This window comes from Rissa tridactyla, chromosome Z (assembly GCF_028500815.1).
Source record: "Rissa tridactyla isolate bRisTri1 chromosome Z, bRisTri1.patW.cur.20221130, whole genome shotgun sequence".
NCBI classification, from domain to species: Eukaryota; Metazoa; Chordata; class Aves; order Charadriiformes; family Laridae; genus Rissa; species Rissa tridactyla.
In genome coordinates, this window is record NC_071497.1 from 42,287,106 (window position 1) to 42,301,589 (window position 14,484).

General features: G+C 37.3%; 1 protein-coding gene across 11 annotated transcripts in view; it reads right to left on the bottom strand.

Moving 5' to 3' along the window:
- The window catches only part of AOPEP (aminopeptidase O (putative)), a 213,204-nt gene that overhangs the window by 165,242 nt on the left and 33,478 nt on the right, over nucleotides 1–14,484 (bottom strand). For all 11 annotated transcript variants that reach the window (XR_008463670.1, XR_008463668.1, XR_008463667.1 and 8 more), the window contains 2 exons: nucleotides 10,730–10,886; nucleotides 7,664–7,912 (listed from right to left, as the gene is read on the bottom strand). Coding sequence is in view for 7 of the 11 variants with exons in the window: in XM_054184649.1 (XP_054040624.1) it covers nucleotides 7,664–7,912; nucleotides 10,730–10,886 (406 nt within the window). In the remaining 4 variants the exon portion in view is untranslated. The remainder of the gene's footprint in view (nucleotides 1–7,663; nucleotides 7,913–10,729; nucleotides 10,887–14,484) is intronic.

Here is a 14,484-nt window from a genome sequence, read left to right on the forward strand (position 1 = left end):
TAATAACAAAAAAATTAACTGCAGCAGGTAACTTCTACATTCCACAGGGTTGCAGCAGTTGAACATAACTGACACCAGTGAGGACACCAGGATAAACGATACAAAATAGTATCCGGCTTAAGAAGCTACCTCATACAAAACTTGAAAAGTTTCTTAAAATGAAGCAGTCATTTTATTTTTCAGTGCCATTCAAAGCACATGAAAGCCTATTTGCCAAGTTAGAATTAAAGAACTCTCTATTTTCTAAGTACTTATTTTCAAGAAACTAAAGAGAAAAAAAGTAGTACTGAAGGTAAGAAATCTCTTTGCTTTATTAATCTTTTAAATATCATTCTGAAGGAGAAAAAAGACATGCTCTTAGGAATAATCAGTCTTATTTCTGACATTTGTTTAAAGTAATAATATTTCTCTGTAGCAGTTTTATAAAATGATGAAAAACAAATTTTGATTTCCATCAAGAAATGAACTTGTTTTATTCTCTTTGCAGGTTTACATTCAAAAGAACATCTGTTAGGAGTTAATAGACCAACAAGGCAGCTCAGAACATTAGTGAGGAAATATATTGTGCCTGAAGTACTCCAAATCCTGTTTTGATCCCAAAATGACAACTGGATGAAGGACTGTGACTGCAGTGGCAGCAAATTACACTTTAGGCTCCAGCTAAGAGTCAGAAAATATTCTCAATGTCTAAATACCACGAAGTTCACACACGTGTTTGTACAGCCACATACTCTGAATTACTGTGATCACAGCTAAGACTCTAACCGGGATGAATTCTGAATAGCTGTATTTTCTTGAAATAGTAAAGCAGTGCTTCAGCAAAAGTAAAAGTCACTAAAAAGCTACCCCATCAGTAGACTAATATTAGTTTCATTAAAATTTAATTACATTCTATAGCACTAAAAACTGAATCCAAATTCCTAGGACAGTGGCAAATTTGAGGAAGGAAAGAATAAAGCAAAATATAATGAGCTAAATGTTTAGATGGCTGGAAGACAGATCCGACATCTCGTTGAATTCAAAACTGACTGTAGGTTCTAGCCTCTATAGCCAACCATGAATTTTGAGTATTCTGTCATCCAGGACTGATCAGCTTTCTGGTATTGAAAACAAAACCAATATTTTAAATAGATACCCAACTTTTTCCTCTCTTTCAAAAAATCTCTCCAACTAGTATCAGATTTTTCCCTCTCCATTCCTCAAGGCATATCTCTGGAGTCCCCTTGCTGAGCATAGGTATACTGAATTATTATTCACAGCAGCATTGCAACAGAGCATGTGAGACAAGCAAGCATGCCAAATATCTACCAGAACAGTTACTATTCAAAAGGAACCTTGTGTAAATCAAAGTGAATCTCTGTATTTTTAAGTCTCTATGGTGGTTTTTGTACCATAGACAACATGGATTTCACAGGTAATTTCCACATTACTAAAATAAACAATATTTACTTATTTGTGTGGGATTTACAAAATACATAATATTCCAAATGAAAAAAAATGCCAACTGGAAAAACTGTCTCTGGAAAAAAAATTGGTAATTTGCATACTTTCTTAAAAAACTCAGCATAGGTGGTCATAGGATAGAAAAATAGAGGCTAGGGTTAAAAAGATTGTTTATGCTCAATCCTCTTTTAGCACTCTGTTTGCATTGACAAATGGATTTCACGATATTTTTAGACAAATATCTTTCTTGATTCATCATCTTAGAAGCACAAGAAGGACAGATACGATTTCCTCCTAGGCGAACTCTCCAATGGATTTCAAGCTTCAAATTCTATTTTAAAAAAAGACTGGATGTATAGCAAAGCACCACCACTTGCAAATATTTCCAGGAAATGTAAGCTCAATAGCTTCTTTTTTTTTTTCCCTTTAAATTCAAATCACACTAAAGTCACTTGTGTTATTAAGTCAAATTTCACTTATGTTTAACCAAGTCATGATCCTGCCAAGAAATATACTAAGTAAAGAATCATAGAATCATAGAACTGCCTAGGTTGGAAGGGACCTTTCAGATCATCTAGTCCAACCATCAACCTAACTCTGACAAAAACCATCACTAAACCATATCTCTAAGCACTATGTCTACCTGTCTTTTAAAAACCTCCAGGGATGGTGCCTCAACCACTTCCCTGGGCAGCCTTTTCCAATGCTCAATAACCCTTTCAGTGAAGAAATTTTTCCTAATACCCAGTCTAAATCTTCCCGGGTGCAACATGAGGCTGTTTCCTCTTGTGCTGTTGCCTGTTACTTGGGAGAAGAGACTGACCCCCACCCCGCTACAGCCTCCTTTCAGGTAGTTGTAGAGTGATAAGGTCTCCCCTCAGCCTCCTTTTCTCCAGGCTAAACCACCCCAGTTAAGATTCTCCACTATATAATGAATAAAAACTGAGTTAAAAAAAAAATAATCCATTTTTCTTTCTCCAGATATCATACTTTTATTTTTCACTTTAATTTTTGTACATTGTTATTTCTGTCTGGATAACCAACTAGTGATATGTAAAAATAGACTAAGGACAGTTCACGTTTAAGGATTACACTTGCAAGTATTTTGTCAACGCAACTGAAAATGTGCAAAAAAGTTTATACAAATGTATATACTCACAAAAGGCTTCTAGAACTGAAGCAAACAGTCAATTACAGTCCTGCAAGACTGAACAATACTAAAGACTGACATTTAGATCTGACACTTGGATGTTTTCCAATAGTCCTGGCTGATTTTACTACAGACATATCAGTTGTTGTAACACTGCAGACATACAGATTGGATAAATGGTGGCTACAGACGGACAGATCAAAGAAGCTGATAGGGCCTCCCCCCTACCTCTTCTCCCTTATTTTTTTTTTCTTCTCCCTTTTTGATTTAAAAATTTAACAACCTTAGTGACATGGCCTGTAAAGACTCAAGATTTCTGTCGATATACCATGTTTTGAAGAAAGAGATATTCTTTCCTCTTAAAATATCAACAAAGACCATTTACATGAGAGGAGGAGAGTGACTAAGACCTTTATAAATAGGAATTGAAAGCTGGGTTGCTAAATCCATATTTAGCCAGCTATATAAGTTGACCTGATTTACAGATATGCCAAGCATCCTCTATGTTTCTGTCATCAAACACCATTTGGGTTTCAAGGGTGTCTAGCATACTTGAAAATAAGGCCACTAATTTTAGAGCCTAAATAGGATTCAAATAATCTTATGTTGGGATCCTGTTTTGAAAATGTCACTATCTGGCTCAGAAGTTCTTTTGTTCCTCTTACTTGCTAGCTCTGCTAGGCAAATCTGCTGTAAGAACAGCCAAAGTAGGTACGACCATAAATCCATCTATCCCATTATTCTGGTTTCAGCAGTTACTAGTCCTAAGTGTCTAAGGAAAAACTAAGAGCATGGTACATACACTAAGGGACGCTTTTCTCATCATACTCTTCTGGCTCCCAGCAACATGTGATGTCACTGGTCAAGTTGTTGACACACAGTGTTTGGCGAAGAATTTTTTCTTGTGCTAGCACTTATTACAAAACTAGTCCATCTAAAGTACATTAATTCAAACAGAAAAAGCAGTAATCTTATGTTATTTAAACTATGCTGCTGGAAACAAAAAACCTTGAAGACCATTGCTTCGAAAAACGCACTTCAACTCAATTCAAACAAAGGCTTACAACCCTCAGGGGAGTCAAATACGTATCCGCACATTTGCTATTAAAAAGTAGAAAGTTGGCAAGCAGTTTCTAAAGCCACAGAAATATGAGAGATTGATGTGACTGTGAAAGGTTCTGCATGGTTATCAAGGAAAAAAATACTTCCATTGGAAAAAAAAAAAAAGGAAGAAAAAAAAGAGGACTTATGCAATTAAACACTGCAAGAGATGTCAAGGTCTCTAGCACAGGCTCAGGTGGCACAAAAAGTTAGAGTCTGTATTCAAAAGAATGTTTTTCTTTGGGGAATGAAAAAGAACAAGGAACTCAGAATCTCTTCGGGTTTTGCCAAAAGGAAAGGAAATTGAGTCAGTTGGAAGAGATTTTGAAACACTCGGTTTTCAAATGTGATCAACAAAACTGGACTGGGAATGAACTGATTTGAAGAGCACGAACAACCAGGGAACACACAGACCCTATTTTTTATTTGAAGTCTTTCAGCCAGCTTTGTTCACATGAGTAACTACTGTCTCATATGAGAGCATTTGCAACTGTGAAATAAATGCTATTTAAATGCCAGTGGGGTTGACAGTACCTCAGGGAGCAGCATGTCATCATCAACAGCATCAAAACATGGTGCTACTTTTAATCTCCTGCTCTTAACCTCTTAGCTCTCTGAGTACATGAATGATGCACACCTTTCAGTGTAGTGTGAGGTCAGGGATCTCTTTCCTGAACAGTCTAATGAGGAGCTCTACAGTCTTTGCAGTCTGACACGCTTCCCTACTCTTTTTCCTCCAATTCACTCCCTTCTGCTAGTGAGATAACTTAAAATCAGATAACTAAGTGCTGTTAGGTGTTCATGAAACTCTCAAAATTCTACAAAAAGCATCGAATCTCTGGCTTTTACGCTACTTAAATTTGGTCCACAATGCTTTATTAATTTAATTTATGTACAATTTAACTTCATATCACCAACAAAGACGTATAGGCCACATTCTTCTTTTACTGGCATACATTTGGGAGAAGCTATATAGAATCACTTGAACTAAAATAGTGTTAAACCAAGAGAGAGTGCAAAATTAAATCCTCTGGCTTCAAAGATCTGCAGGAAGCAACAGGGGATGACTGCAATTACTACATACTTACAAGATCCCATTTCCGTACAGAATCCATAGCAAACTAAAAAGCACAGGATGAGATGTACAGAAAGCACAAATAAAATGAATACGCTTTAAACTAGAGTTTTTCTCATAAAGCATCTGTCCCATTTCAAAAGAAATGCAGCTGACCCACAGTAGCAGCTACTGTAATAGACAGCTTAAAAAACCTAATTAGGTCACTTTATGCAAGAGGTATCACAACTTCATACTAGTCTAAAATGTAGGGGAAACATCCCCCTTAAGTAAAGGGAAGTACTTTGGGATATAAAAAGCACAGTAAGTATCAGCTAATGAGGAACAGACAAAGAAAAGTGCCAAATGCTGTAAAGCCCCGATACTTCAGATAATGACTAAAATTTATGACTGCTTCCTTCCCTGGCAGACAGGAGTACAATTAGAATTCTCAAAACAACAGCCCCTTTGTGCTGGCATGCTGTGTTATGTTTATACTGCTACAGATAGACTAGAAGATAAAAAAATAAATAGTACAGCACCCTTTTTAACCCAAGATAATAGCTAACTTTATTTTTTTTTTAATGTGGGTTTGGACACAGTTTTGCACATAGCTTATTCTTAACTGAAGTCATTTAAGTAATTATCATTGCATGCACAGGAATTAACCGTTTAAGTAGCTTGCTATACACATAGAAGCATCTATTTGAAAAATCACATGAAACAAGAACAAACGAACTATTATGACTCACTTAATAATTTCCTTTACTGTCCAAATACAGCTTGACATTTAAACTGCTTAAATTATTCCTTTATTTCAAATTTTAAAAATTTGAATGTGCTTGGCTTGATGAACTGTTGAATGAAAAGCATCAGGAAGTATGCATGCCCTTTCTTTCATCCTAAACTTATATTCAATGATATGGATCTCTTGGAACTGACGGTGGTTAGAAGAAGCACAGGGAAACACAAGCACAGGTTTTTCTCATCTCCTTCACAAAGAAAGCACAAGTACTATATTCTAAACACGCAGATAACCACAGACGGTTTTGCAACCCCGCAGAATACCCCACAGGCATCTTTTCCCTATAAATTCTGGGAAAGGTACATTCAGGGGGAGCTCTGACAACTTCCCAAAGAGCAGTAGCATATCAACGGCTGAATCTTGAAGATTTCTCCTACTGCGTGCTGTCATTTTGGCCTAGACATCTCTCTCCTCTATCTCTTTCATTTTGGACTATGTGTGCATCGTGCCCTTCATGGCTCCTCTGATCACTGCTTTTATCACACAGCTAAGTAAAATGGCCAGTTTCTTCCTCAGTTACAGTGATGATCCATAAGGACCTGTGTCAACCTTTTACTATTAGGCCTTTGAAGTCAGAGGAAATCGCTAAGCAGCTCCACCAATTTCATACAGCTTCAAGAACATGCTATACAACATCACACTCACCTCCAAATCAAACCACTACACAAAACATCAGAGAACAGAGAACCTGTGGCAGGTGCCCAAAGCAACCAGCATTTGTGTAAGTTTCTTGATGCTTTCATTTAGGAGTTTATTGAGTGAAGAGCTACCACTGGAAACTCAGTAACCAGTACAAGGTACCTACAAAGCAATGAGGCTTACATGACAGAGGAGGGTCACTGAATGCTTAAGTTTTAAATTTTAGAGATCTTCAGAAAAAAAAGAATGTAAACTTATTCTAAAAACTATACAATATTACTCCATGCCACTGAATGCTTAAGTTTTAAATTTTAGAGATCTTCAGAAAAAAAAAGAATGTAAACTTATTCTAAAAACTATACAATATTACTCCATGACAGCATAGTTTTCTACTTTTATCCGTAAGGAGGATTGCAAGAGGAAAGCTGTAGAGAAAAATTTATGTAAATAAGAAACAAAACATGTACCATGAAACAAAATGTTTCCTTATTTGATTAATTATGGAGTTTGTAAAAAGAAATAAACTTGGGGTTCATCTAAGCACCTGGACTGGCAATTTGTGCAATTTCTTGAAGTTGCTTCAGATATCAAACCTACTCAACAATTGCCCCAAGAGCTCCAAAATACAAACCCAACAATCTGGGAATACACCTTTCCCTTTGGTCCTCATCTTTCTACCAGGGCTTTGCCTTTAATTCTGCCCTTGAATGTTTTGTCCATCTGCCTAAATGAATCCACTCTACTGCTAGCAATAGGCAAACAGTGAATAAAAATATTGCGTTATTCTCTGCTATTCACAAATGCTATCTCATTACCAACTTAAAAGAATATATATTTTTAAGAAAAATAAAAAGCAAATGGGGAATTTCAATTGCTAGGCATTGCCTTGCAAGCAATAGAACTAAAATTCTATTGTCATTGCATGACTGGAATACACTGTAAAATAAAAATATTTAAGTAAGCTTTTTGTTCTCCACAATTCCATGAAAACTTGATAATATAATCCTTACAGTTGGCCTTACTCAGCTTCCAAAGTCCAGTGTTCGAGAAGAAATTGATAAATCACAAAAGGCTTATGAATAAACTCTAGATCTGGATTTTAACATGCTCTTGTTCTGCCGAGATATAATGGTAAAATCAACGCCAAAAGAAAATGTGACAAAATGATAGCTGCATCGAGTATTTAAATCAATAGAACCGGTAAAAGAACTTCAGTTTGGCAAATGAGGAAATTCAGACCCACATGTCTAATGAGCTTGTATTTTCCTTCCCTGTTAAAACTAAAATTAAAGATCATAGCACAAAGGACGCAAACAAACCTACCCAAATGAAGTCAGAACTAGAGTTTCAAGTTTGCTTTAAGAAAAATAGCACCGCAACTTTATATTGATAGCAACTTGATACTGTTAACTAGCTGATAAAAAGGAGTCCAACAAAATACAGGAGATGAGATACTAAGAAGTTTCTTTACCTAGCCATTCCCAGGCTGGAAAAGTTGGAAGGAACTATCAGAACATCAAGCCTGGAAAAGGGGTGGGTACCCAGTGTGGTGTAAGCAGCTGAGAGGCACTGAGGAATGAGCTGAAGCAAACGTTCTTCGCAGCGTTCCATAAGGCACCAGGGAGCAAAGACTCTGTAAGGAATGACTGCCTGCAACCTGGCAGCAGGATTTTGGAAACGGCAGGGGTACTCCACATGACCACAGACTTCTTCATTACATCTGACAATAACAAAAAAAAAAAAAAAGAAAAATAGTTTAATGTGATATCAAAAATGTGCTCAAGTGAGTATACTACAACAAGGATATTCTCTACACATCAGAATAACAGAATTGGTTCGCAGAAAATCATCTCATTTGTATTCTCACACTGTTCACACATGTGCAGCACTGTGAAAACACTCATGTCTGAGTAGAACTGATATGGTCACTCATGACTAAAATAAAGAGACTAGTCAAACCTTTTTTTCATAATAGATATGCATCAAAAGAACAAGTGCTCAAAATGTACATAAAAAACCTAAATAACAGTAGAAAAATATTTATTCAGAAAATTCCTCTTCAAACTTGGCTATGAAAATAAAGTTTCATACATATTAACACAAACATATTACGTGCCATTAGAATGACATTCCAAGGGATCTGTTTTGTTGGGTTTTTTCTGTTGTGAAATTTTCCAGGAATTTTCACTGATTTTTTTTTTCTGAAGTAAAAAAACAACAGGAGATATCAATTCAGGCTTGGCATTTGAAAATATCACATTAGGATCGAGCTCAACTTACATCACTTTTACAGGATATTCAGAGCTGTGGCTGGAAGAAAGGAGGGGTAAATCAAATCCTTCCTAGTGAGTCATATACCTTCACAATAATTTATCTACCCAAATAGATGCATATCGAAGCAGAAATCAGCTTCATGTTTTCACCTGCTAGCCCGACTTCAGTACAGCACAGAGCCTCTCCTTGGTTTGAGATTTCAGCTTAGGGGAGCTGGTTCTACTATGCCTGGACAGGCAAAGCACTTACTGTTATTGCACCCAGCATTGCCCAAAGCATTTTTATTTGGAAGATCATGCTCTAGGTGAGTGCTGACACAAAAAAACCAAAATGATAACACATAGAAAAGGACTACAGTTTGCTCAAGTGCCAACACTTCTAACACCTTACATAACTCTGTGAAAGAAGCGGACTCTACTTATTGATTACATACGCAAAGAAACTACATCCATCGTTACACGTTTTTTTTCCAAGAATGGTCTAACCCAGTATATTTCTGCTGTAAAACAATGTCACTTTGTATTTAATTATCAGAGTTGAGATTAGGCAAGAACATGAAAGGTAGCACCCTATCTCTTGTAAAAGTCGCCAAGTCCTTAATGACCACAAGGAGATAGGAAACTTATTTAAAACCCTAGCTCCATTTAGCTTTTTCTTTGATAGTCTCCTTATGTGAAACTTACTGACATCTGCACATAAATTACATTACACATTTCAACAACTTATTTCAGAAATCCTTCCTTTTCCTGCTGCCCAAGAGTTTATCTCCATTACCTTATCTGCGACGCTACCTTAACATTTGCTTTTCTACCCATTTCACACCCTTTCTAGAAATGTCTGCTGCTGTGCATAACATTGGTTTGGTTACCCAGTCTTAATGACTAAAATAAGTAACAAGTGTCTCTTGTGTTAGCTTCCAAATAAACATTTACTGGATATAAGAGCAGATTTTTAAGGACATAGATTTTTATGTCCTAATTAACTGCAAAACAACCTCGTATACTTAGGCTCTCCTCTTCTGTCTATGCATAATAGTCACCACCCTTGCAGAGAATTTTTTTTTGTCAGTTGTTTTTGGTTTTTTTGCAAAACACATTAGTTATGCTTCTTCCACTGTAACTAACTCAGCTGCTGCAGATACATCACACTACCTGTGCCAATTAACTCATCCAATGACCATCACACTGATTGACTCAAAACAATGACCATCACACTGATTAAAACTTGCACTAATTTTTGCTACAAAAAGCTACAAAACTATTTCCCTTTTCAGAAATCTTACAAAACCCAGAAACGTTCATTTATTCTATCAATGCTCTGTCAGACTAATCTTTTGCACCAAATCAATAAAAATTCCTACTACTGAACATGGTGTACATTAGAGAGGAATATACAGTGAACACCTATAGTGTACCTGTAGAGGCAGTCATAAACATATAAATAGTAGAGAAATAAACACAAAACAATTTCTAAAAGCTTATCAAACCTATAAACTATTTTAAATCTTGAGTAGGCATGTCCATGTTTTACCAATCTTAGGTAAAATATAAAAACTCCTACTATCAAGATTTAGGAGAATTTTTTTAAACCAATATTAGCCAGGCTGCAAGCCATCAGAATCCTTTAATTTTAAATTCCAATAAGAATTTTAAATTCCAATAAGATCCCTATTAGGTCCTCAAGTTCCAAAGTCTCACTATACTAGACAACAGGGTATTTTTTATTGAAAAGAATTATTGGTCCAACTTTGTATTACGGGATCCCTGCAACAGGGCTTTCACGTACCCAGCCGGGACACATCACCCCAGGTGAACCACTGCACAGGCCAGCTCTGGGATGGAACTGGACTGGAAGAAAGAAGCAAGTGAGCAGGCAATATTGTAGTAGGGGTCATTAGATATCTCGAATGGACCGAGTCTAGTAACACAAAAGATTTTACAGCCAGGCATTGTAGAAACAAGGGAGGACCTGGTATTGCTTCGGCAGAGCATTAAGAGACACAGGATGTAGGGTGCAAATCCAGATGACACTGGGATTTATTAACCCTATTGCTCACTAAGCAGCTTGTTTTCACATAAAAAGAACCACACCCTTACCCATGAAATAATGCCTTTGGAATTCTTTTCCTCTCAAGATTTTTCTGCTCAGATTAAACAAGTTCTATTTTGATTCTTGTACTAATATGACTCATTTTCACATTCCACAGAGTAAATGAAAATGTTACCCATATATCTCATGGTTCAACAATATTCTAAACACCAACCTGAAATCAGCCTGTGAAGGTGGCAAGGAAAACTCAGTGTTTGTCTGGATAGAAGCTGTGACGGACGGCTGTTTAACTTCCTGCCAGCACCCCACAGCAATAGTGAAGGTTGCTGCTGGCATTGGCATAGTCACGTAGTAGTACCAGGTCAAGATACCTGTAAATAAAAAGAACATTTGTACAGACTCCTCAGTCACAGCACACACTTAGTACTTGACATTTTTATGTACTTGAGATTTTGAGCCAAACCTCCCACCTTACATCTTGGTGTTTTTGTCGAGGAAAGAAAAATAATTTCACTGAGACATATAACTGCAGTCATTATTTGGTCATGATAATCCAGGAGCTGCTAAAACAAGATTAGAGAGTCTATTAGAAGGTAAAAAGATGGTAAGTCTTATCATTATGGGAACACAGTGCTGGAAGACAAGGAGTACAATATAGGATGACTGTATCTATGAATAAAAGGGAGGATGTTTTAGGGCAGCATACTTTTCGTGAATCTAAATGTTGCCTAGGTTTTCCTAAGGGTATAGCTTAAGGCTCACATTCAAGTACTCATTTATGGTTACAAGTACAGGTACTACACCATACTAATAGGTTAACTACTCATGGAAAGAGCCTAGCATGAATTATAACCTGCTGAATCATGTGCAAATAACTGTAGCTGTGGCAACTGTGGAAACACACAAACTTCGGTTATTTTAAGAGAACATTAATACACGTTCTTTTGTAATAGTACTCAGACCAGGGCTATGGAACACTGTCAAAAGGAAAATATGGAAAAAAACCCATCCAGTGGAGGCCACAAGACATAGAGGAAAGGAAATAAACAACCACAGGCAAGAATCTCTGGGTTTCCTACCTTAATGACCACAGAAGGTCAAGCTGTCCAAACGAAGGACAAGCAAAATGTTTTTGTTTAGCCTCAACAAATCTGCCACCTACTGTTTAGTATGACAAAACAATACTGTATGTGAAGTCTCGTAAGAGGCAGATAAAGCCTCTGCCTCTTATTTGCACTAGCAACCACTTAGGCTTCCTCACTCCATTCCACTTCCGGCAACATCCACCACTAACACCAAAACCCTTTTGTCTGTATTGTCCGGTGAACATACATTACTTCTCTAATTTTCCTAACCCCCTCTCAGTATGTGAGCAGAAGGAACTTATTTGCTCCAAACATATTAGGAACAAAGAGGATAGCTGTTTTCTCAAATTCCCCCCCAAAACCCTTTTTTCTTCATTAACTTACCAAAGCTACAAATGAGCCAAGGCAAGCAAGTGCCACCTTGAGAGAAAGAAGTCACGTAGGACAGCAACAATTTATTATTTTGAAACTCCTGATGTAGAGAGTTTCATCGATATAAACTGTGCTAGAGGCCCAAGCCTGCAAACACTGAAGTTAATAGCAGCTTTACAATTGACTTAAATGCGTAGAAAAGAAGGCCCATAGGTAGCCTACAATACTTCACTTTGTGTTGCATCTGTTATATACGAAGCATTACAAAATGATCTGTGCAGTTACGTTCATTTTAAAACCTTAGGAGTTAAGTAACATCAGAGGAAGAATGACAATTTGAGGAATCGTAATGGAAAAACAGTAATGAGATTTCAACTGAGTTCTGAAACAAGCATGAAAGTCAAAAGGCAGTCACAGAAAACTCTTCCAGACGGCAGGAGGTGTAAAGGAGAAGGCTCGCACAACAGTGAGGACGTTGCCTAAGAGGAGAGGGTGTCGGTCTGTGCTATGCAGAGGGAGCAGACAGGGTTAGAGCGAGAAACAAGTTCAGCAAGACAGGCAAGCAAGAACATAAGAGTTTTTTGAAAAAAACAGGATAATTTTAACAGAATGGCAAAATCAATGGGGAATCCGTTTAGCAGTCCAGAGAGAACAGCATGTACTGCATTCAGAAATTTACATGAATTAGCAATGAGCATATGCTATTCAGAGCTGGAGCAAACCTTGCAAAAGGGTGAAGGTACCAAAGACAAGGAAAGTTAGTTTCTCTTGTTGTCTGTATTCAGATTTATCTAAATTAGTATTTCTCAAAGAAAAGAAAAGCAACAGAGATCCTTGTCTTTTTTCCAAGCCCCTTATATTTTGCAGGCAGTATAGAGACCCTGCGAACTCTGGATACTCCCAGAACATGATCCAAGATTTATACTGTCTTTACATACCTAACTGGGGGTCAATTCATTTCCTTCAGGGCTTTTAGATGCCCTCTGCATTCATACTCTAAAACTGTGTAGGGCAATTATATCTTTATCCTACAGTTGTTCTGTCTTGAACAACTGAAACCACATGCACTGGCATTACAAGTGGGTTGTCTCTACAGTGCATTCACTGATCGGTGACTGAAATGGTGTTCATGTAGCCAACATTTCTCTACAGCTAGCATGATGAAGTACTGTTTCAAGCACAGTCTAACTCTTGTGTCTTTTCCTCTCACTACTGGTAAGACTGTCTCCCAGCCTGGCCTTTTCTCCCATAACTGCACTTCCTTTCTTTAACGTTTTTCAAGTCAGTGGACTTTGTTTTGTTTTCCTTCATCTCTAACCTCAGATTTATCCCAGGGCACAGACTGGGATCACAAGCTCCTCTTTACTCCCTTCTCTGCCCTTCCCCTGGCTGCTCTCTGCTTCCCAGTGGCTACCTTGGAGACAGCACCACCTCTAGGGGAAGAGAGAACTGTGCAGCTGAAATGGGGAGACGGCTTGCTTTACCAAAACCAGTGTTGGGGACCACAAAAACATTTTCAGACTAAGCAAGGACACCTTGGGAAGAACGAGAGATTAGGCTGTGGTTAGTCCGTGGGAAAAATAGCAGAAGAGCACCTCAGTCCTTTTATTTGTAATGCTTATACACTCTCCTTCCAACCATTTTAAAAGCAACTTGATTCCTACACATAATTATTTTAGGCAATCATTAACACTTTTGAAATATTTTCTCTACACGTAATTTTGGAAATAATTAAAAAAAAATTTTTTTTCACTTCTGCAAAGCAAATCTATCATGTCATAACTGCACAAACCATGCAACAACAATCACCTGTCCTATGAGGTGTAACTGCAAAACATCCCATGCAAAATTTAGGACTATATTTAACAAGGGTAGGAAATTATAATCTATTTATAATTATGCAAAAGAACAATTTAAAGGCCATTTTTTTCTTTTGTTTGGAATAATAATGATGAATGATGTAATCACTGCCTAGAATTTTTAATGCATTTAGCTATCTTTTAAACCATTAAAATTGTTTGAATCCTGTGGAGTCCATTATAACTGAAGAAACACCTGAGAGTCAGTATCTCTTAATGTCAGATGCAAGAACCTTAAGGGTATTTTTACTTATTAGGAAATTTTCCCTCAAATAGTTTGCACTAACACAAATATAAACATGACAAAATACAGCTTATGTCCATGATTTAATAAAACCCACGAAACTCAGCTGCCTCTAGGGAAAAAGAGAGATAGCCCCACACAGCATTTGATATACAAAGTAAGAGCTAGCACTAATACATAAAACTACAGCTAAATAAGTAGTTTTGCCAAAAGTAGTATTTGGCTGGGGCACCAGGATTAAGAACCCTCCAGCTTTCCGAAACCGTTTGTAACTTGTAGAATCTTTGATCTCATCTGAAAGCCAGAATTTCACACAGAGCACCCTCACATTCATGCCAGAGCATTAGTTTGGCACTGGCTCAGAGGGATGAGGAGCATGTGATGAGCTGTCAGCTCCCATGCTGTAGTT